We start from the raw sequence: 22,532 nt of genomic DNA on the forward strand, positions 1-22,532 counted from the left end.
TCCTGCTGCGTCTGCATTTCAGAAGGCAGAAATACATGGTTCCTTTTTCCAATGATGGCTCGGCTCTCCTCTCCCATTCACAGTCTGAGAGAGCATTACACGACATTCAATTCCTACCTCTAGATGGTCAGGTCAACCTGCGGTCTAGCTATTTGCTGCAACTGAAAATGTTCTTCTGCTAATGTTCACAGTTGTGAGCCGCAAGAGTGGCTCTAGGACAAGACTGTAACGAGGAACTACCACTCAAGCGATCTCCTCAAACCTTTCATTACATTTTAATAAAGTACTATAAGTGCCACTCGGACCTTTCCACCACTTGTCAACAAGACCAAACACATCCTATTATTTTCAAGACAATTTCTGCAAGATGCAGTCTTAGTCTAGAGCATTGGAACAGCAGTTTAATTACAAGTCATACATCCTGAGAATTTGTTAATATCATTAACACCTGTAAAGGTTACCAGTAACTGGCAGACAGGTAAAACTGGTTTACTCCAAATTTATTTTTCTCACTGAGTAGACTAGTGCCTTTGTTACCACAAGGAATCTGTGGTATAAGAAATGCTAGAATTAGTGGACATCTGGATAAATAGAATTTGTTTGGGAGAGTCAACATGACATCTGTAAAGTGCTATTTTGTCTTACAAACCTCTCTGCAGGGTTCAGAAATGCTCCGTGGGTATGTGTGACCCAGTCAATGCAGTTCACTTGGATATTGAGAATGTTTCTGGCAAAGACTTTTGCCAAAGGTTTTAAAGGAAGCTAAGCAGCCATTACATAATCAGGAAGGTTCTGGAACTGATAAATAACCGGTTAAGAGGTAGGGCATAAGAGTAAATGTGAAGGAAATCACCAGCAGAGTTCCACAGGGGTCTTTGGATCCACAGGGATCCACGTTACTTAATATATGCAGAAAACATCTGGAAAAGCAGTAGAAGAGTACAGAAAAAGTTCGCTGGTGATAGAAAGCTACTCCAGATAGTAGATACATTGAAAGCAAACTGTAAAGAACTGAAAAATGAGTCTATTACAGGACAAAGTGACTAGGCAATAAAATGACAAATAAAATTCAACATAGATAAGTATGACGGTGCCCCGAGCACACTAAAATTCCTTAATTGGTTTAATTGGCTGGATATATGCTGTAAGTGTATCTGTCTCTGGCCGCTTCTGACCCAGCTCCCTGGACGGACCCTAGACCTGGTTCACTGCCTCACTCTGCTAATCTGAGCTAACTCCAGCTCCCAGCTCCTCCCTCATCATGGGCCACCCAGCCTCTGCTGCTCTTAGTTAACTGACAGCCCAGGGCATGAGTGGGTGTCCCAGCCTAGGCTTAAATGATGTTCTGAGTGGGCAGAGGATGCCTGGGTAGGGGTCCTGGATGGGGATTGTCAGGGCAAGTGAGGGAGTAGTCAAGCACTCTTCAATCTGGGAAAGAGAACATGTAATATAGATCCGACAAAGGTCTATGAATGGTCTGATGGATGACAGGCAAAAGGGAGAGAGGCAGTATTTGCTCACTGTCTTCACTTGGTGGCCCCTGTTACAGAAGTAAGGAGAACAAGGTGGTTCTTCATGCAACGGGAAGCAGACACGCGGCACTTCCTGCCTTAAGACAACTGTGGATTTATGAGTTCAAAGAGAGAATGGGCAACTAGTTGGTAGGAATCCATTGCAGGCTACTAAACAGGCAAGCCATGCCAGTCTCAGTGAGATTTTTATTGCAAAATGGAAACAGTTGAAAACTGGGAGTTTTGAGGGGAAGCATCACGTACAAAGGGTTTAACTTTTCTATTCCAGATGCCCATCTATGAACACTGGGCTGCTTGGCCCCCTTCTTAAACCAGATCTACTTCTGTTCCAAGGGCAGACAGGCATCAGGACCTCATCCACAGTTACAGGAAAATTAAGTTATTTGGTGGCTTGTGATCCAAAACCCACCACAGTTATTAAATATTTCTTAATTTCAGAAAGACTCACTTATCCTACCACTAGCTACATGTCTGGAGGGTAAGAAAAACAACTTTACTTCTAAAGGAAATCCTTTTTCAAATCTGATGTCTTAAGGATTGCAATCCTTGTTCTCTTTGAGGACATTGGCACCAAAGGCACTAAGGAAGCAGGAGGATGCTTGGCACTGCATACCAGTTGCAGTCTTTCATCTAGCAGAATATCTTCACATCAAAGGTATCCTACCCTTGACTAAATATATTTATTTACTTATTTTATTTATTGCTGAAGAAGTAGGAATCTTTCCACAAAGCTCTGGGTGCCCTGCTATTACTTCAGATATGCAGAAAAATTTTATGTGTTTCAGAGAAACCCACTTCTTAACAAAACGCTGCCTTCATTGAAACCTCAGTTCATACAGGACCTGCTTACCTAGACTCCAACATTCCCCAATTGCTTCTCCAGAAACTAACACTGCAGAAGTAGAAGCCTTAACACCTCTTCTCTAGACAGATATTTTCTTGTCATTCTTTTGCTAAATGTAACATCGAATCCTCTGTTCCAAAAGCAAAGTGGTTTGTTTTCTTTTTCCAAGAGGACAATACAAATCAATCATCAATAACCTAAGAATTACAGTGCCTTAAAAAAAAACAAAACCAACCAACCCCAAAAAATAAAACCCCTGGAAAGAATATTGGAGAGGATGAAGAAAGGATATATTTCCAACGAGTCAGCAGAAATCCCCTTGAAGTTATAGATGGAATAAAAAGTGAAAGGGAAAAGAAAATAAATCTTACAAATGACAGTAGCATGTACTACAACAGAATACCTCTCTGCTCCTTTTTTCTTTTTATGAAATACTATGTCCTGTGTTACACAGGCCGTACAGAATCAGGTTGCTATTTTTCTAACTGCTGGGTCATTCAGAAGCCACAATAAATAATTGAAAGGTTTTCTACACAGAAGTTAATTGCTTCACAATCCGATCACTGACAATCTCAGATTCCTTAAACTTAAACTGTCTCCAAAAATTGGCAGGAGAACATCCTAATAAAGTGAGAACAAATGAAACATGAAAAATAAGTAAAGAACATTCTTTGTTAACAAGACTTTCTGCTCTGCATATGGGTTAAATTAAAATTCTAACTAAGAATCCCTAAAAGTAATTACATCTTTACACACACTTACCAACATTACAAATCTCTTGCAGAAACATGCAGACACCATTAGGATTGCACAATCAAGGACTACTGAAGTCAGGAAATGCCAGAGTTAACCTTCCTTTGGCCTTCGTGCACAGATAATTGAAAAGAGCTCTTCAATTGCATAATCACGTACTACCGTTTTTGCAGGACCTTATTCAGTGCACAGGAAGGACAAATCCCATAAAACAAGCAGCATTTCAGTATCCTGCTTTACCTCTGTTCTTCAATGTGTGACCTTCAGCCTTGCAGCAATTCCAGTCCTCTCCTGAGACAGAGTCACTGATTTCCTTGTGAGCTCTTCTGCCGTGTTCATTAGTATAACACTGAACATTTTTCCGACAGCTATTAACTAAAAACTTACAATATGTCTGTGAGGGAAGAAGTGTTCTTAAATTCATTTCATAGAAGGGTAGTCAGGGAATATCGAGATTGGAAGAATCCTCTGACTTTCGGTATCAAATTTCAGACACACAAGACTCAACTTGTTCATGATTTGCAGCATTACATAGAGGTTAAGATAGTCAAACACAGTTCCTATTCACTTCGATTGCAACTATAGATGCAACTCACCCTATAGCTTTAAATTAGGCACAGAAAATGAGGCACATTAAAGAAGGCCATGAAATTCATTTGCTCAGCCACCCCCAGCAGACAAGAGTCAGAGACAGCATTCAGTTCTCTAGCACAGCCTTCAACCAACCCAGCCAGGAGATCTTGCAATCCATATCTCATTTAGTGAGCATAGTCTACCTCTCGCCAACATGCAAAGGCCTTGAAGACCATGCTGGTTTCCAGCCTCATAGTGTGTCTGCTCTGCACAAAGCTGGAGGCCCATGGCAAAAAGTAGCTGACTTTGTAATTAAAACCTGCATCATCATGGTGGATACCAAGATGGAAAATTCCATAGGCAACCTGAATTCTTCAGTTCTGTTATTTCCAAATTGTTGAATTCCCAGCTTTCCAGCCTTAGTATTTTCTTTATAACATTTTATTCCTAAAGCTTTCTTCTGTTATTTAAATAAGTCAAACTTTAAAACCCGCTGTTGCATGACAATCAAAGGAAACCTACCCCAATGGTTTATGTCTTTATTTGTGCCACAGGTCTCCAACATTTCAACCAAAGTAGCGAGTGCTGATTCCAGATTATTATTCTTGATTTCAGTTCACCAGCTGAATTCTGATCTTTTCCTCATCTCCACATAAGACAGGAAGTTATTAGAAAGTAAAAAAAGTAAATGTCTTACTCTGTCAGAATTGGTAGGAGTGAAGGGTTGTGTTGCTTTAAAGCGGTAACAGATACGTAAGAGACATTTAATGTCATGTAAAATTTCAAAAATAAATGTACTGTGTCACAATTAGAAAAGATAAGTTACAGGGAAATGGCAATACACGTGTGTAATTGGGAGCCTGCATATTTACTCAAACCTCTCATATTGCTGCTGATAAAAATGTGCTCACAACGACAAATGTTATTCATTCATGTCTCATACAAATATATTTTTCCATGACCACAGCAGTCCTTGCTCAAGAACATAATTTACTGAAAGTGTGGACAATGGCTCTATGTTATTGGGCTAGACTTATAAATCTGTCAGTGCTCACAGACAGTGCAGGAGATCCACCAGCACAATCCAAATATACACATTCAAGAGTTTCTGTATGGATACTTGTCCTTAAACTCTTTCAAAAGTTTAGTTCAACGTTTTCCTGCATTAAAGTTTAAGCCGCATCATAAATATATAATGTTTTCTAGACAATTTTATCAGTCTTTTGGATCACATATATTATTTGTAGTTTTAGAGCAGTGCCAAAGAACAAGTCACGTAAATAACTTTATATATGGCAGTACACAAGTACAGGGTAATGGCTGATCCTACATCCAGAAAATGTATCTCCAGTGAGATATGATGATGCTAACTAGTATTAGTTTACTTGTGAAAGATCACGCTACATGGAGAAAAATAATATAATACCACCATTATTTCTATTTAATGTTTACATTATAACTTTAATGGGACAATCGTCATGGAGTTGCATTATTAACTTTAAAAACACAGCAGGTGAATTGTTAATCTTACTAAAAATTCTGTATGTGTAGTACCTAGCATGACCTCAAGAAAGTCGTTATGGAACATATTCACCAGATCAGTGTTTAGACTGGGCATACTGGTCTTCAGTGCTTTTCATCATTGTTGACCAATTGGTAAGTACAGCCCAACCATGGTATCGAACAGTGCAGATTATCTCCTTGCATTTCAGGTAACTGATTTATGAATGTGCAGACTACCTCGGCCATACACAAGTCTACTTGCATAGTACTGGATTATAATGACATTTGTTACCTTCGGTATTTGTATACGCATTACTAAGTTTACACTCCAACATTATAAGTTTTATAAGGAATGATATAAAAGGATAGAAAAATTATATAAAATAGGGACTGTTCATGAAAACTATTGTGAGGGCCAACATAATAAAACTGAACTACAAACACACAGACAAATTATGACAAACTACAAATAATAAATTGCAAGTACCACAGAAGAGCTTCTTGGCAAGGAAAAAGAACACGTTTCATTTAATTTTCACCAACTGCTATCAAGTAATTTATGTTTATGACTCACAACATTCACATTTTCATGACTAGATTCTAGTTTAAGACCTTTTCTTGTTTCTAAAACATGCAAAATTATTGTCCATTCTGCTGTCACTGTATTGCTCCTTGCAGTGAGCTCGGCAAAGGAAAGCTGATAGAAATCTAATGTGAAATACCATGAATTGCTAAAAGACCAGAGTATTTTTTTTTTTTTTTTTTTTTTTTTTTTTTTTTTTTTTTTTTTTTAGTTTGGCTGGATCCTTCCTAATAGAAGACATTACTTCCAATTTTCACATATTTCCAGTGAATAAACACAGTAGCTAACTAAGATAAGAAGCATTGCAGACCTCACCCTAAAGATTAAAACTCTGGCCAGGCTGAGCTGTCTTCTCAGTAGAAACACATACACACTGCAGTACGACACAAGAAAAACGCAAAAAATCTTTCATGCCACTATAACCAAGAGAATCCATTTAAAGAGGAAAAACAAAGCATTCCTCATTGTGTTAGGATTAAAAGCCAGGCAGACCATGGGTGGATGGGTAGGTAGAAATAAGAGTGGATGTCTGTTTGTATTCTTATGGTATTTTAACTGGCTCTGTCAGTTACTGAACAACCCCCAACAGGATGCAGCAAACCTAGCTGAAAATGCTGTCTTCTCCTCGGCTCAGCTTTTGGGAGTGCTGAGAAAGCTGAACCACTGAACCTCTGGGAATCTGAGGTGCTCTGAGCTCATGAAATGGCACCGCGTCCTGCTCAAAGCACAAACAATGCTGGATGAAAAAGTCTTTCAGTATCAGGCCTTCTAGGGGAGTTCGTGTATTTGAGTTCCTTGCTGGAGTTCAAGTCAATTCTTAAGGACCAAGTCAGGATTCACATGACATGGGCATTACACGACAAAAAGCAGAATACAAAACCCTCTTCCATTTCAAGCATTACTGGGCAAGATCACAGTAATCTGAAGACAAAACCCACAAGTTACAACACATAATCGCTGCCAAGTGCATGCAGCAACTCTTCTTCTTTAAGCCTTTTTCCTTTGTGAGCACGTTGTGAACAGCAGCAATGCTGCAGCACCATGCAAGTTAATCTTTTAAAGGCATAGGGCAGAACTCTGGCTTCCTCTGACATAACAACATGGTTTGGCCAAGATGCCAACTTCCAAATAGTTTCTATTTGGACATTTGGGGAAGGATTTTCCAAAATGCTCGGCAGTGGTGTATCTCGGCTCTTATTCAAGGGGGCAGCAAAACTTGCACTCTTTGGTGGGACCAAATAAAATCAAACTTATGCAATCCAGTCAAAATGGAGGAACCACTAGACTATAGCTGAACATTTACTGAAGAGTTTCCTTATATCTTGTCCCAAAAGCTGCGCAAAACTCTTTCAAGGTTCAAGCAGATGTCTCAATTTCACAATTCCTAAGCATAAAAAAGTGGCATGCCTGTTATTAAGCACATTATTAGTAAGAGTTATTTTTATTTACTTTCTTAGAAAAAAAATTAGGTTTTATTTAAGAAAATTAATTCTTTTTAGAAACAGGAAAATATAGTTAAATTTTTAAATCAATATTGTAATTTTCTCCCTCAAATTCAGAACAATTATTACATCAGAAAACTGATTAGGATGATAGAGCAAGATAAATGTTTTGAAAACAATAGCTTTAAAAACTGGACTCTTAGTTGCATTTCTGGCATCTGATACATTCCATTGCTATGATGCACTATTCAAAAAGGATTCAAGCAGCCAAGAACACAAAAATAAGCAATTTTTTCTCCTAAGATCTTGAGTTCAGCTATTGATTATATAATTAAATTGCCAGTCACTCAATTCTGATATGCTACAAACAATACAGAACAACTTCAGATACTTTTGTTGAGGGCAGTAGTCAAAGGAGTCATTAAGTACAGGACTTGTCTAAAAGAGAATACTTGCATCACATACATCAGCACTGCTGACAATGGGGAGAAAAAAAGCACCCAAAACTAAAGACAACTGACTAAGCCAGACATATTATTTGCAACTAACTTCTAAGTTACTAGTGTTTGGCAAGGGATTTAGAAAAGTCTCATTTGGTATTACCCACATGTGAAAGATTTTATTAGAATGAAGATTTTATTAGAGGGAGGGAATGTATATAGAGAAGTTTGCCTTTTTAATCCTCAGTACTGTCTTCTGATTGCCACGTGCCACCAGGGAGAGAAATTTATTATAATACCAATGCTACTCCTACCATTTTGACTTTCACTGAGACCCTTTTGAAAAGGTGGAAGAGTTAAATGCAATTCATTCATAATACCTCTCTGTTAAGTGATTATTTCACTGTAATTTCCCACATGCAGAGACAGCGAAAGGAAAAGCCCTGGCTGATGGTTTTGTCACTATAAAATGTATTTGCCAGTTCCAGCGGCAAGATTTCAGCAGAAGAGTACCCAGCTCAAAGTAAGATCAGTAAGATATCATGGAAACAACATACTGCCACAGTCTCACAAGTCAAAGAGAAAAGTCCACATTTTATAAACTAATTACATAATAGACTGTAACCAGAGCTGCTTGTGCATGCAGCACATCTGATGTACTAGGCTTACACGTGGAAGGGAGGGAGCTCATTGCTTTTATAGTTACACTTCCTTTAAATACTTTTATCAGTCAAACAGTATTTTGTTTTTTAAACACCCCATAACATCTAACTCATTGTATGAATGATGTCTTTGTTCAACACCAGCCTTTCACCCTTTTATTTTAGTATGTATGTTACAGATACAATTTCTCGAAATATAACAATTCTATAAACCAAAATTAAAATCCAAGACAAGTTGAACACAATTTGACTAATTTGTTATTCAAAATATTGGACAGATGGACACCCGTACCCAGCATGAAATCTCTCATTTATTTTAGATTTCAGTACAAAAGACAATGAGAAAAAAAAAACAACAAACCACACACAACCAAAAGACCCCCCAAAAACCCAACACACTTTCCCTCACTCCTCACACCAAAAAGCCTCTGAGGTCTGGAACTTGTACAAATGCCTCTGTGAGAACTTCAACCATGACGTCTTTTTTTCTCCACCTAAAAAGCAATTCTGATAAAAAAAATGACTTCAGCTTCATAGTATGGATTTGTCACTGCACAGCTCTTAGAAGAGCTGTGAGAAGCCAGAGCATGCATCTGAACAAAACAAACTCTGTTCAAGATAAGGAGTTGCAGTTTTCTGTCTGATACCCATTCAGAAGCATATTCATGAGGGAAAAAGCTGGAATTGGAAAAAATCTGATCATGTTGTATCCTTTCAAAAATTAGGTTATCTGGATGACAATCTTTTCATATACGTACCCTGTGTTCTGCAAGAGCTAACTCTTCTTGCAGATATTTATCCCTGAAAAAGCAGTTGGTTTTAAAATGTACTGGAAGACAGTTGGACTGCTTTGGAGATATCCAGAAAAAAAAAAAAAAGTGGTTTCGAGAATGGGAACTAACTTTCCATCTCTCATTAAAAGAGAAACATGTTTTCCAGCAGACACCTTTTTCACTCTACAAGAACTTTCAAAAAAATACGTTCTCTGAAAATATGGAGATATCCAGAAAAAAAAAAAAAGTGGTTTCGAGAATGGGAACTAACTTTCCATCTCTCATTAAAAGAGAAACATGTTTTCCAGCAGACACCTTTTTCACTCTACAAGAACTTTCAAAAAAATACGTTCTCTGAAAATATGCCATGCTAACACTTCTACAGAATATTAAGTACATCTTAATAGATACAGCTGTAGTTTCAGAGTATTACACAATCTGAGTTACCACCATGGTGACGTCTTTTGTCAAAAGTGACTATTTGTTACACTGAAATTTGGACAGATCAGTAAATAACAGAAAAGGTGTTCAGAAACTGCCAAAGGGAAAAGTCACAGGATGGGACTTGGTCAGCATGTTTGGGGGCTGAAATCTCAAGAGCAGTTAGTAAAATTCTTTCCAATTAACAAATTGAAAACGCACAGCTCAAGCTGCTGATGTCCCAGACAATAGGGTAAAAATCACAACATGAAAGATGAGGAAAAAAGGAGTACATAGTGGTACCAAAAAATTATGACTGGAGTTGGGTTTAGAGTGGAAAGTGGCTTGATTCTTCAAGAAAAGGCCAGTAAAATGAATCGGCACGAACGATACCTGGAGGCCAATCTACATACAGAGAACTCTAACTATGAATTATGCACTTAATTTTCCTGTACTGCAGCAAGAGTTAGAGCTTAGTCTGTCATTTACAGGAACTAAGCAGACCACTGGGCACTGAATCCAGACAAAACAAGAGGTGTTTCTGGAAGCCCTGCCTTCTCTTGGTATGAGTGCCTATATAATCATATTTAGGGCAGGAAAAGCAGTTTTGGTTTGATGTATCACAGTAAGGGATGTGCTTCTCTGATATAACTTATCATTATTACACTAATATTTTAGTTAACTCAGTAGAAAATGTTTACAGTCTCTAGCTGAAATACTTTATTTTCCTATCATGGGAGAGATAATTTTCACTTCCATGATGAGGGGAAGAAATTCTGAAATAGTACAGGCAAATTATTTAATCAGAATTATGTCTACACACAATTTTAACAAGGAATGTAATTTTCCAGGTGGGTCATCTTATTTCTTAGTACCTTACTCAACTGTAGCTAAAAATTCTGCACTTTGTTTTTTTCAAATTCTTCTAAAATAGAAGTCATATATGTTTTTCTTCATTTTAGTATTGCCCATACATAATACATGGGGCAAATATATCTCTCTCAGACATCTCTGTGCTGCGGTTGTGATAAAAATGCAAATTTTAATATTGTAATTATCAATCAGTGATAACTGAGGCCTTGATCTAGTGATCGTTACATGTTACGCCTTATGCAAATCACTTAAGCAATCCCATTAAGTAAGCAAACCCAATATTCCAGCAAAACAATCACGGACATAACAATACGCATCCAAAATCTGCAAGATCAGCCCTTATTAATTGACAAGTGTTGACTTTGCAGTGGTAATCACTCACTTTTAAAAGGTCCATTGGCATATGAAATTAATAATTAATTACTCTGTATTAATTGTAATACACAGTAAAACTCATGTCACATGATTGCCGGACTTATATGTAAGGAACTTTCATGTAGAAAACTGTTCTGTTCCTAAGATCCTCGCTTCATGATGTAACATTTCTCACATTACTGATCCACAAGAGAGAAAAGTGACATTGCCAAAGACTTCAATCTTTTAATGAGACAAACTTATTTTGTTCTAAAATACTCATTCACTTTACTGAGAGCAATTGAAAAATACCATAAAGAATGAATTCCTTTACACAATAACCTCTCTCAGAGGAAGCCTTTTGTAAAGCACGGTCTTGTTGGCCACAAGTCATTTTGATATCCCACTGAGCTAGACACTTTTATTGTCCATTGCATAGACAATATTGACAAACTGTCACTTGGCTGTGTTTTTAATTTTTAACAGTGTACAGAAAAAAATGAGGCAAAAATAAATTACAAACATATTCTAAAATCTAAGCTTCATAAAGACAGGACCTTCAGTGAAAGGTGTATTATTTAGCCTATCTTCTAATAAAGGAATGCAGAGACCTGTAAGATGAGGTCCTAGTCAGCTCTGAAATTCTGTGATGTTTCACAATGTTCCATTTGGGTTTGGCTACAGGTGCCTATCAGAAGGGGAAAAAAAAACAACCACTGTGCTTTTAAGGCAATACTGTCAATGCAATGAGGTCCAAACACTTTAGGGAAAAGTATTATCAACACCATAAAATAAAAACATAGCTAAAAAAGTACAGAGGTAATGAGAGGCAGCTTCCTGCAAAATTCATTCCAACAGTGATTTACTTTAATATTAACAAACTGTCAACTAAGGGAAATAGAAGAAAGCCAACTAGTAACTTTTTCTCTGCAAGATTTATATGAACAGAAAATTTAAACACATGCCTCAAGCCAGCAGAAATTGAGATATTAAACAGAACATACAGAATTGCTTTTGATTTGTTTTGCTTAAACTACATTAAAAGACTGACTCAGAAAGAAAAAAGACTAAAAATTCTTTGGAGCTATTCATTAAACATCCAGATTCCTTCTGACTAATCTCTCAATTCCACATGATGTATGCGTGCCTGTATAAGGAAAGACACTGCCAGACTGAATACTTTTTCAAAATCTGTATGTTTTCTGAGTTTTTCTGTATCTTCAGAAATGTGAATTTCCATGCCTGGGTCAGGGACAGCACTCTGTCACATTTACCCTGCTCAGCAATATATGCATGCCCATTCCCACCCTGGGGACACCACAGGAAAGGTCCCACAAAACGCCAGTAATAATGTTATAAAATGATCTCTTGTCTCCTCGCCATATGTGAGGACTGTGCTGACTGACTGGGTTAATATCTCGGCACTTCGGTTCTTGCCATGCAAATGGTAAGAGAGAGAAAGTTAAGGGAATGTGCTGACAACCATTCCATCATTTGCTGGGCAATAGGATCTTTGGCCCTTGTCTGGGGTAGGCAGTTTGAGATCTGTGGTGAAAAAACCCACACTTTCTGACTTAGGCCATTCCAGATAAAACCCAACCCATTTTCACAGACAACAATATGACTAACTCTTGCTGCTAGTGCTGGTGGCATTAGCATACTCCCTTCCCATCTCCTACTAGGCTCCTGAGCCAGCAGGGTCACTCTGAAACCCTCCCATAAACAAGAGAGGACTTCAATCCCTCCTTTATCTATGCAGGCTCAATTAAAGGGCATGGCAGACAGAGACGATCCTACACTGGAGATCATTATCAGCCAGCCAGGTGGGTGGAGGACCTGCTTTCAGTGTTATTCTTGTTTTTCACCTCTCTCTTCATGAATTTAAAACAGCACAAATTTTTGCTTTGAATCACCACTAAAAAAATGGAATTAGAATTTCAGGGACTGTAATAAAATTGAAACTTCTTGGTCAATTAAAGCAATTTGAGGACATGGAAATGTGACTACAGACACCAGTGCACTTCACTGATGGATGAACAGAAGGACAAATGCTCGCTCCAGCATTAGCTGCAGTCATAGTAATTCTGTGATAACAGCAGTATGGGGCATAATGCAGAAACCGTGTAATAAAAATTGTAGATGTACTCATGGCCTTATTAAAATAAATATCTTCCATATCGTGAATAAAACAAAATATGGTTGCATGGTTGTCAAAATTTAAAAGAGCTACTGCCTCTTATGTAATTATGTATCTGTTGGTGAAATAAGAAGGTAAAAACTCTTTACGAGGATGTTGCAATCTCATCAAAATGTGCAAGTGTTCAAAACACTGGAAGGCCAGTACTGACAAGACACTTGAAAACTACCTTGCAAAATAATTATACAAACTGTATCTGCTTTTGAGATCACTAAAAAACCTCTAATTCTCCTCCTGGGTCACCATAGAGAGCACAGTCAAACCCAAGACATAGTACAATATTGAAACATTAGACATTTTTCTGTGACAGCAGAAAAGCCAAAAAGCGAGGGGAGACTAAACTGCTTTTGTGAGGTTACACACACCTGAAGCAACCGACTTTTACTTTCCACACCAAACTGTTGCTTCCTTATGTCTGATAAAAATGAGGCCACTGCAACAGGACAAACACCAACACAATTTTTTAGGCACAGCAAAAGCGCCGTCATATTCCGAGAAGTGCATGTTCCGATGGATCTCATTTCCCAGGCTTTGAACTAAAATAGATTCTATGGGGCCAAGATTAAGGAAGCGCTATAGAAATTAGGGAAGTTTAGAAATTATCTAATATATTTCTGAGCTCCAAGGAAAGAAGACTGTAGATTTTAACCATTTCTGGCAGATATTAATATACATTGCCAACAACTGAGATTCTCCAGTCTTCCTTCCCAATCCACTCCATTGCTTTCTGTACCTTTCAGTGAGACGTCCTTCCCTCATTCACCTTGCTGTAACCTGAGCCCATTCTTTTCGCCCTTTCAACTACTCAGAAGGATGGCTATCCCCTTCCACTGCAGCCCTCTCTAAAAATATTTTCAGTTCTTACGTATTCTCCCTTCTGCCAACTCTAGGCCAAAAAAAATTTTGGTTTCCTCTGTCTGCTCTCCAGTTCTGTTTTCCAGAACACTGTTCGTTCTTTTTGTTCTCTTTTGGGCTCTCTGAAACCAATGAAATGTACATATAGACAAAAAGTTTGGAATGTCTGAATCTCAGAAAGAAGCAGATTTAACTAATTCTGTTTAAAACGCCACCATTCTAACATCCCAGTTTTTATAAAGTCCTTTCCTTGGAAGACAGGCAAGCTCTTTACAAGTGAGGCAAGACGTACACTCATGCTCATACACTCAGGCAGGGAAACTGAGGCACAGCTAAATGACTCACTCAAGGCCACTGGCGACATTTACCCCAGACAGAAGCCTGTCAAATTGCTTATTGAGCTGCTCTGTAACTTCACCCCATGTCACAACACACAACCTGAAGCCAGTATGCCAAAACAGGTACAAGCTGCTCAGATTTGAAGTAAAGCACATGTTATATTTTAACAGTAATTTATTTCTGTCCTTCTGTTTTAATTGTCAGAGTCCATCCATTGATTCCTCCCAGGTATCAGACGTACATTTTGGGATTATACTCCAGTGCTGCATCTGCTTCTCAGTACCTTACTGATCAATTTGCAGCTAAACATTCTTCTCACAGACCATCCTGCTCCTGTTCTAAGTTTTCTGCTGTGTAATCCTTCTCCTAAACTTTCGTTTCTGAAAGCAGGCCAAGTTCTGTAGTCCTTCTCAAGTTAAACTGTAAAATCATTACTTTTGCATTTTTTCCATGTCACAGCATGACTGATACTTTTATCCTTATGAACAGCCCCTTAAATAATCCATGAAACCAGAACACGATGATCTTAATCCCTCGCTTGTATGCAACCTCCTCTAGGCAAAGCTTAATAAACCCCAATAGCTTTATAAGCTTACAGCTCACTAGTGAAGCTGGATGAATGTCAGGTTTTATGATCCTTCTACTGTAACTTCAGTAAAGCTTAAACTGCCAGAGAGATTATGGATACCATATGAATCCACAGTCAAAGTGAGCAACGCTTCTTAAGAACACAAAATAAAAAACGCAGGAGCAGCAGTGTCTCCCACCTTATCGGCCTTGCTCTATTATAAAGAGCCAATGAAAAGACTCCATTTTGCAGGATAACCTACGCTTCTACACCAACGTAGAAAGCAATATGAACCCTAAGGGTCTGCAGGCAAGCAGTGCCAAATGACAGGTTGCTATGAAGGTAAATGCCTCATTTTCTTTTCAGTTGAGTATTAATAGCAAACTATTTAAGATCTCTTTCCATGTTAAACAGCTAACATTTGTCTATTGAACCTGGGTGCTTCCAGCGTGCCTTTTTTATATACTCACCATTCAGGCAGATAGGGAAATGCCTTTCCATTTATTGAAAATTTTGAAGATTTCAAACCTTTTCCAGTTGAAGCAAGGAAGAAAAAGCACCCAGGGGAATGCACTTGAGACGTAAAAGACTCAGGTTCAGGTCTCTGCTCTGATTTCCATCAGAGACCTGGTTCTGAGTCTCCTACATGCCAAACCAGTGCCTGACAAAAGAGCACAGACAGCAACTATAACAGAGGAGACTGAGTTAGCTACACCACTTTGGCTGCTTTTACCAATCTACGGCACCAGCCACTTTACTGCTGAAATAGTTAGACAGACACATATATGATTTTATATAAGTGTATCTTGGAGTTTGGCATAGGGCTTTTGACCCATCTACTTGTTGGGAACCAGCACAGGTAGCAACGGTATGCTGTGATTACTGAATGCACAGGTGAGCTTGTAGCTGGCTTTCTCTGTCCTCACAGCATACTAGCTAAGACCTTCTGGCTCATGGGACTTCTTGCTGTGTTGCCTGCACTTTCAATAACTAAGCTTTTATCAAGAGGAATTAGCAAAGACTAATGGTCTTTGGGTCTTAATGTACTAGTTATCAGATACCAGCCCACAGCAGCTGTAAATTAGAGCAGTTTTTGCTGATTTATCTCATGCTGAGGATGGCAGCTGCATGGCCCAGGATTACATATGGCCCAAGCACACAGGAAGACAAAGGCCATCAGCCAATGGAGCCACAAGTGAGAGCTGAATCCTAAAAACATTTCCGACTACACAATTTAATGGAAATGGAAAACACCTATTAAAGTAACATGAAGCTGGAAACTGCTACTGCAGAGCTACTGCGTTGTTTTTTCTCTAAATAAAAAGAGCAGGTTTAAAACAAAACACAAAACCCTGCACTTTTTTTAGAAAAAAAAAAAAATCAAAGAAACTAGAAACACTTTCTATGTATAATCATCCTTTTTCCAATGGCAAGTCTGTAACAGCAAAACTACCCACCTGATATGGAATTAGCTGAGCACTACAAGCTGCTCCAAAGTTTTCATATGCTCCAGAATAAGCTCCAGAGTTTTTTTTTTCCAGTAAAGCAGCTGGAGCTCCTAAAATATTTTGCACTCTAGTGGTTAGGAACAGATGTTTTGTAAAAGAAATCTCTCATTCATATGTTTATATAAAACAGTCAGAATGTGTTACATTACTCTGTACTCCAGTGTCGTTACAGACCAAGATAATGTTAAGTTTATACTGATTGTTCTTTACAGTGTATGATTATTTTACATACACAGAGCTTGCTGAGGAATGTTTCCATTATTTGAATCATAAAAGCATTTGAAAAGAATAAGCACACTACAGTTATTTTACAGCTTTGAACTAGAGTGAAGGGTTACTAAATACTATCAGCACAAACAGAATTGTGGAAAATGGGAAGACTACGTGATTATTCACAGTATTCCAATGACCAGAAGATATTCAAAAGAGAGGTAGGTATTAAGAAGTTAAAAGCAAAGGAAGAATTCAAAGAACAAAGTCAAAGAAAAAAATTACGCACGTGAAATGATGAAAAGCAACAAAAAGAAAATTCATCAGTAGCAGAAAATACCACCTATCAAATCACAACTAACGATTATAACGCATCACTTTAACCAAAATGTTATACTGTACTTAATTCAGTCATAAGTAAGCATAATTCTTAGTCACCAAAACTTGTCTCCTAGACCATTTAGCTAAGCGAGAAGATAATTTGCTGACTTACCTGCTTGCTGCATGCATATAATATATGTAGTAAATAAGCAGAGACAGTGCCGCAGCTTCCATTTCCAGTGATAGCACCACATTTCGGTTACATGAAACATCCTGCGGAAAAAAGAGCAAGCAACGATTCAGGGAGCTTTACAAGAAGCCAGGAAAATGAGAAAATACTGTTGTTAGTCAAACAAGTAACTTTCAGTAAATAAAGTAGTACTTGAAAGTTATGGATGGCCCTAGCATTGCTTGAACAGAGACAGAAGTCTCTACGCTTGCTAAAAAGGGCCAGAAATTATGTTGTCTGGTTCTTAGCAGACAACGAAGTGGAAGACTGGTCAGTGCTGAGCTTCTACACAGGTAGGTGTAGGTGGTATTTCAGTAAAAGAAACAGGCAGCCCTTATGGTGACACTCTGAAAGAGTAAAGGTCTAGGGTTTGGGGACATTGCAAAGTTTTACTTTATTTTTTACTTTTTTTGTTTACATATACAAATACATTTATGCTATTTAAATATACATAATAGAACCACATTTGTTATTAACTATACAACTATATTTTTCAGTGCTAATATTTTGATACCTACACCATTTTCTGCTGAAAACTTTAATGAAAATCTTGAAACTCTTCTTGCCAAAACCTACGGGTTCATCTGTGCTGCCAGTGAAGTCAGGGTCATCTTTATTATTTAATAAACCAAATGCAATTATATAAAAAGTCTGTATCAGTTATAGCTTGAAGTTAAAGTTTCCTCTGCCTTGAAGCACAACAAGACAAAAATGTTTCCTCTGTAGTGGGCAGAGGAGGAAGCAAGAAAGAATCTTAATAAATGTGGTCAGACTTTGAACAATGTATCCAAAATGAATGGTGCTCCATTACACTCCTGTCTCATTTCATTCAAAAAGTTAGCAACAAGCAAAAGCAAGCAATAAGTAATGAAACTCAATGCGCATTATTTTTTTACCAACTCCTTCCATTTGGCAATAATAACTGGCTTTTGTTCAGTAAGATATTATCTACTTACATTGGAAGAAAATCTCTAACAGAATCCTCAAAATATTTCACAAGTCTATTCCCAGCAACAGTAGGTGAAAAGCACCACAAATGAATAGTCATGAAGAAACACCGCTGAACACAAATGTCTTCCAGGTTAGTGCATACTAAAGACAGGGGGGAAAAAAAAAGAAAGGAATTTGGAATGGCCACTGGTATGATTTATTGGGACAGAAGAAATGAAAGAAAGTACAGAGTTCATACCCAGTGGCAAAAAAAAAAAAAAAAAAAATTCTCTTAAAATAGGATATTTCACAAGTCTATTCCCAGCAACAGTAGGTGAAAAGCACCACAAATGAATAGTCATGAAGAAACACCGCTGAACACAAATGTCTTCCAGGTTAGTGCATACTAAAGACAGGGGGGAAAAAAAAAGAAAGGAATTTGGAATGGCCACTGGTATGATTTATTGGGACAGAAGAAATGAAAGAAAGTACAGAGTTCATACCCAGTGGCAAAAAAAAAAAAAAAAAAATTTCCTTAAACTTGGGGAAATAGTATTCCTTCTGCTCCACAGACATTTCTGTGCACCCGCCAGTAAAACCTGGGGCAAATGTAAATCCTTTCCCAGTACCAGCTTGTGTTTCCTCCCAAAGTGAAGTTCTGTACTGTAGACAAGCCCATCTTAATGCAGCAAGATAAACCATTGTAAAGGAACAACTAATGTTTCAGTTTCAAAAGTAGTAGCTCATGAAACCACTCCCGTGGGCTGGACGCCAATGGGCCCAGGTAAATGGCATTGCAGGCTGCCGCAGTCAGTCAGGCTTCCCTTCAGTGCGGTGTTACATAGCACAAGTATCTGATTACAAACGAGTCCAGTACTTCACGGGTAGTTGTATCAAGTCAGGAATTTGAAGCTGATTTATTTTTCTGAGATATTGTAAAGTCAAACTTAACAAGTGTTGAAGAGAAGCACAGAAAACACTGGGCTCTGAAACACAAGAATCTCTTTGATGAAGCCAGACACAAAAAATAACCAGATTATCAAACAACAGAATTATTGTTCTTCGACTTAATGACCCAAAAGTCCCTATTAAAATCTCAGACAACAGAATGCTGAGGTTTGGGAACGGTTACTGTTCAATGTATGCAATTCATAATTCCATAATACCGTTGATATTAATTTAGAAAACTGACTTTGCACAGAAATCCTTTTAAGACACGAAAAAAGTTACAAGCACATGTGAATACACATAGCATGTGTATATACTGACAGAGTGGCAAAATGGAAATGTTGAGGATAACAACATGACATACCAGAGACACAGAAAAAACACTCTCTTTCTACAGAAGAAAGAGTTTGCAGCTACTGATGAGGCACATGCCAGCCTGCAGCACAATCTACAGATACAAACCCGCAGACGTGGTTGCATTACTGGTTTCTGCTTGTTGGTTTGTGTGAGCAAGGGCAGTAAAAGTTACCAGACTAGGAATCAGTTGCAAACATTTATTAATTCAGAAGAAATCTGTGTTGGTTTTCACTGTATTGATACTTTTTCATCGCTTTTGATGTCTCTGTGAACTCGGCTGAAGTTTTTGCTCATTGAGTAGCTGGAGAATCCAAGACACAACTTTTGAGATACTCAAAGAAAAATAACATGACAAGTTTCTGCTGCCTAGGTCTGGAGTGAATCTACCCAGACAGATTGTCCTTAGTGCCATTCCTAAAGAATCTGAGATTCTGGGTTAGCCTGACAGCGCTACTTCATTTAGCCAATTTGTATTTGTTCAATTTTACTTGTATTGCAGTATCACTCACAAGCCAGGACTCCCCAGTGTTAGTTTACAGTCTGTTTTCTCACACTCACTCTTGTAAAAAGTACAAGGCAAGAAAGATTTCAAGACTATTGATAATCAGCAGCAGAGCAGAGCATAAATAAGTGCAAACAACAAGACAGGAAGGACTAACTATAACAATTCTCCCCCAGCGGAGGGGATTATACAATTGTGATTAAAAAAAAAGACAATTCTTCACCCAAGTATATAAGCAAATACATCACAAATTAGCAAACCCATCTCTTCCACTTACATTCTCTACTGCTGATGGACAAAACAATTTTCTTTATACCACATCCTCTCAACTGACAAGTAAGAAAGATTTTTCAAACAAGAATGACCACAGAAGTACCACCCTACCAAAACACTCCACTAACGCAGGCACCGTGAGTCAGATCTGTTTCTTTTGGAGAGGGCTTTTGAAGATCTATGCCACAAAGCACAACTCCTAGCTGAGTGCTATAAACGAGTGAGGAAATCAGTCCTGAGATCTTGCATAGACAAAAAAGCCAAAATTCAGAAACATGACTGCTCACAGCCTTACACAGTGATGTGATGTGATGTGTGTAACACCCCTGTTTGCAGAAGAAGTTGACAGAGATGGAAGTCAGCTAATACATTGCCAACAAAAAGGCTTCTTCCATAAAAAAACCCATCCATGATATTTTTATAATGTGACATCCCAACTGGCAGACAATTGTGAAAAGGCGCCAGAGCAACTAGTAACTACTTCCCAGGCATTAAAGAAAACCAACTTATTTGCAGATACTACCTGTTAATACCCATTATGTTTATATTTTATTTAAAGGTTCATTTTCTTGATGATTAGTGTTAATTACCACCTAGAAATGAATCCAAAAGGCATATGAATAATTCAACAGAAAAATTAGCAAACAGTTCTGGACTAGTTTATACCTTATTGAAGAATGATATGGTCCCCTGCTGCAACAGCACTGACTTGACTGATCAAGAGACCCCTTTGGTCTTGTGTTCCTTGTTTGAATAGTATTAGAAGGATGTGTTCTGTCATTTAATATTCAGCCATAGCTCAGAGAATGGATATCAGCACCGCAATGTACTAAAACACACCACGAGACTAAGTAAGCAAAGCAGTCCATAACAAAGATCTCAGAGCATACAGGGATTATTTCAGTCTTTAAGTTTGGATACATTAAAATCATGGAACAGCGTTCACAGCGGTTTCATTCTCTGTTTTGTTTCAATTTAAATTAAAAAGACCTTTTCTATACCCAGCTTGTAACATGCTAGCAGCTTTGAACAAATCATTGTAGACTGTCAAACACAGTCTACAACTGTTTGGTTTTGAACCAAAACAACATCTTACCCAATATATATGGGTAAAATTAGGACCCCTGTGGTAGGAGTGCATCTGCTACAGTTGGCTATCCCTCTTAATGTCTTTTTTTTTTTTTAGTAGAAAAGTGACCTTCTATGGAGTCTGACAGATGAACTACTAATTTTTCTATGGACTTGCATTATTCCATTGTAGACGCTGTGTGACATGACCAGCTATGCACTCTAGCTACCAATTCACTGCAGTCCAGTCCACTGCTACTTTAATTTCCTATAACATAGCGAGACAATGAGCTTATTCACAATTCATTCCCAAAGAGCAAAATAGACATGTAATTTATCTAAACCATAAATGGATAGTAACTTGACATAGTGGGAGCCTTGCTACATCTGACTACTAAACCTTTTACTCTACGTGCCAACAGCCAGCTAACAAAACATCATCACCTTTTAGGGAGTATACAGCTCTGCAAGAAAACATACACAAAATGTGAATAATCCTGGAGCATTTCATCTGTCTACTGTATGGTCTCAAAACACGCAGACTATATCTGAATACACCATCTTCCTTGTTCAGCAAAGTTCCCTAGAGTAGGATGTGAATTGTGCCCCAGGCAGACTGACATTACTTTCTTTGGTCTTTGACATGTCTAAAGCTATTAAGGAAAAATGTTGCTAACAATTAAAAATTGAAAGAAAGATAACATCAATTTCACAAATTTTTTTCTCATGTATGTTGTAAACAAAAATATTTCAAGCCTAATCACTCTGAAGTGGACCTACAAGTAGTGAAAGGTGATTGCAACTAACAGTTTAGTTCCTGCAGGTTAACGGAGCAATTGATTTTAACTTTGAAACCCTTGCTTTAAACTATAGTACACAAATGTCTTGAAAGATTAATTACACAACGCGACTTACAACATTTTGTTTTGAGCATTAATTGTTCCCAATTATTCTTTCAGTCAACCTTGAAAACACCCTCACACTCACCGACAGGGATGAAAAAAGTAAGACCCTGTCTTTTACTTTAAACAGTGCCAGCTGTATGAGATCCATCCCCGTCCCTTGGCTTTCCTTTCCAAATGAGCTTTTCCCAGCTGCAGGCAACTAACCTGCTGGCTGTTTGCAACTCTGTCGCACTACACCACTAGGACTTTAGGAACTCCTCATTTCTGCCTTAACTTTACCGTGCACTGTCAGAAAACCCTACCCTTTTCCCCCTCGTACTGATTGCCTTAGACAGCCACAGGTCCCCTTTCTCCCCTGGCTGTGAATGCACCGGCGAAACGCCTAACCCCAAACCTTAGTACCTTGCCTTACCTTCGTTGAAAGCCTGTCACTAAAGGCAAAACACATCGGGGAAACCGTCCAGAGGCCACGGCAGTGCCCCCCGCTCCCGGCACCAGGCGGCGTACAGACAGGAGGGAGAGAGAGCCCGCGACCCTCCCGCAGCGCCTCCGGCCGCCCCTCGCCCCCGA

The 22,532-nt window shown here is 38.3% G+C and overlaps 1 protein-coding gene across 1 annotated transcript in view; it reads right to left on the reverse strand.

Moving 5' to 3' along the window:
- The window catches only part of GPR126 (G protein-coupled receptor 126), a 106,320-nt gene extending 89,303 nt beyond the window's left edge, over nt 1-17,017 (reverse strand). The window contains exon 1 of the mRNA XM_010143199.1: nt 16,923-17,017. Coding sequence (XP_010141501.1) covers nt 16,923-17,004 — 82 coding nt within the window. The 5' untranslated portion in view covers nt 17,005-17,017. The remainder of the gene's footprint in view (nt 1-16,922) is intronic.
- Nucleotides 17,018-22,532: the final 5,515 nt, after the last annotated feature.

Source organism: Buceros rhinoceros, unplaced genomic scaffold (assembly GCF_000710305.1).
Source record: "Buceros rhinoceros silvestris isolate BGI_N320 unplaced genomic scaffold, ASM71030v1 scaffold9339, whole genome shotgun sequence".
Lineage (NCBI taxonomy): Eukaryota > Metazoa > Chordata > Aves > Bucerotiformes > Bucerotidae > Buceros > Buceros rhinoceros.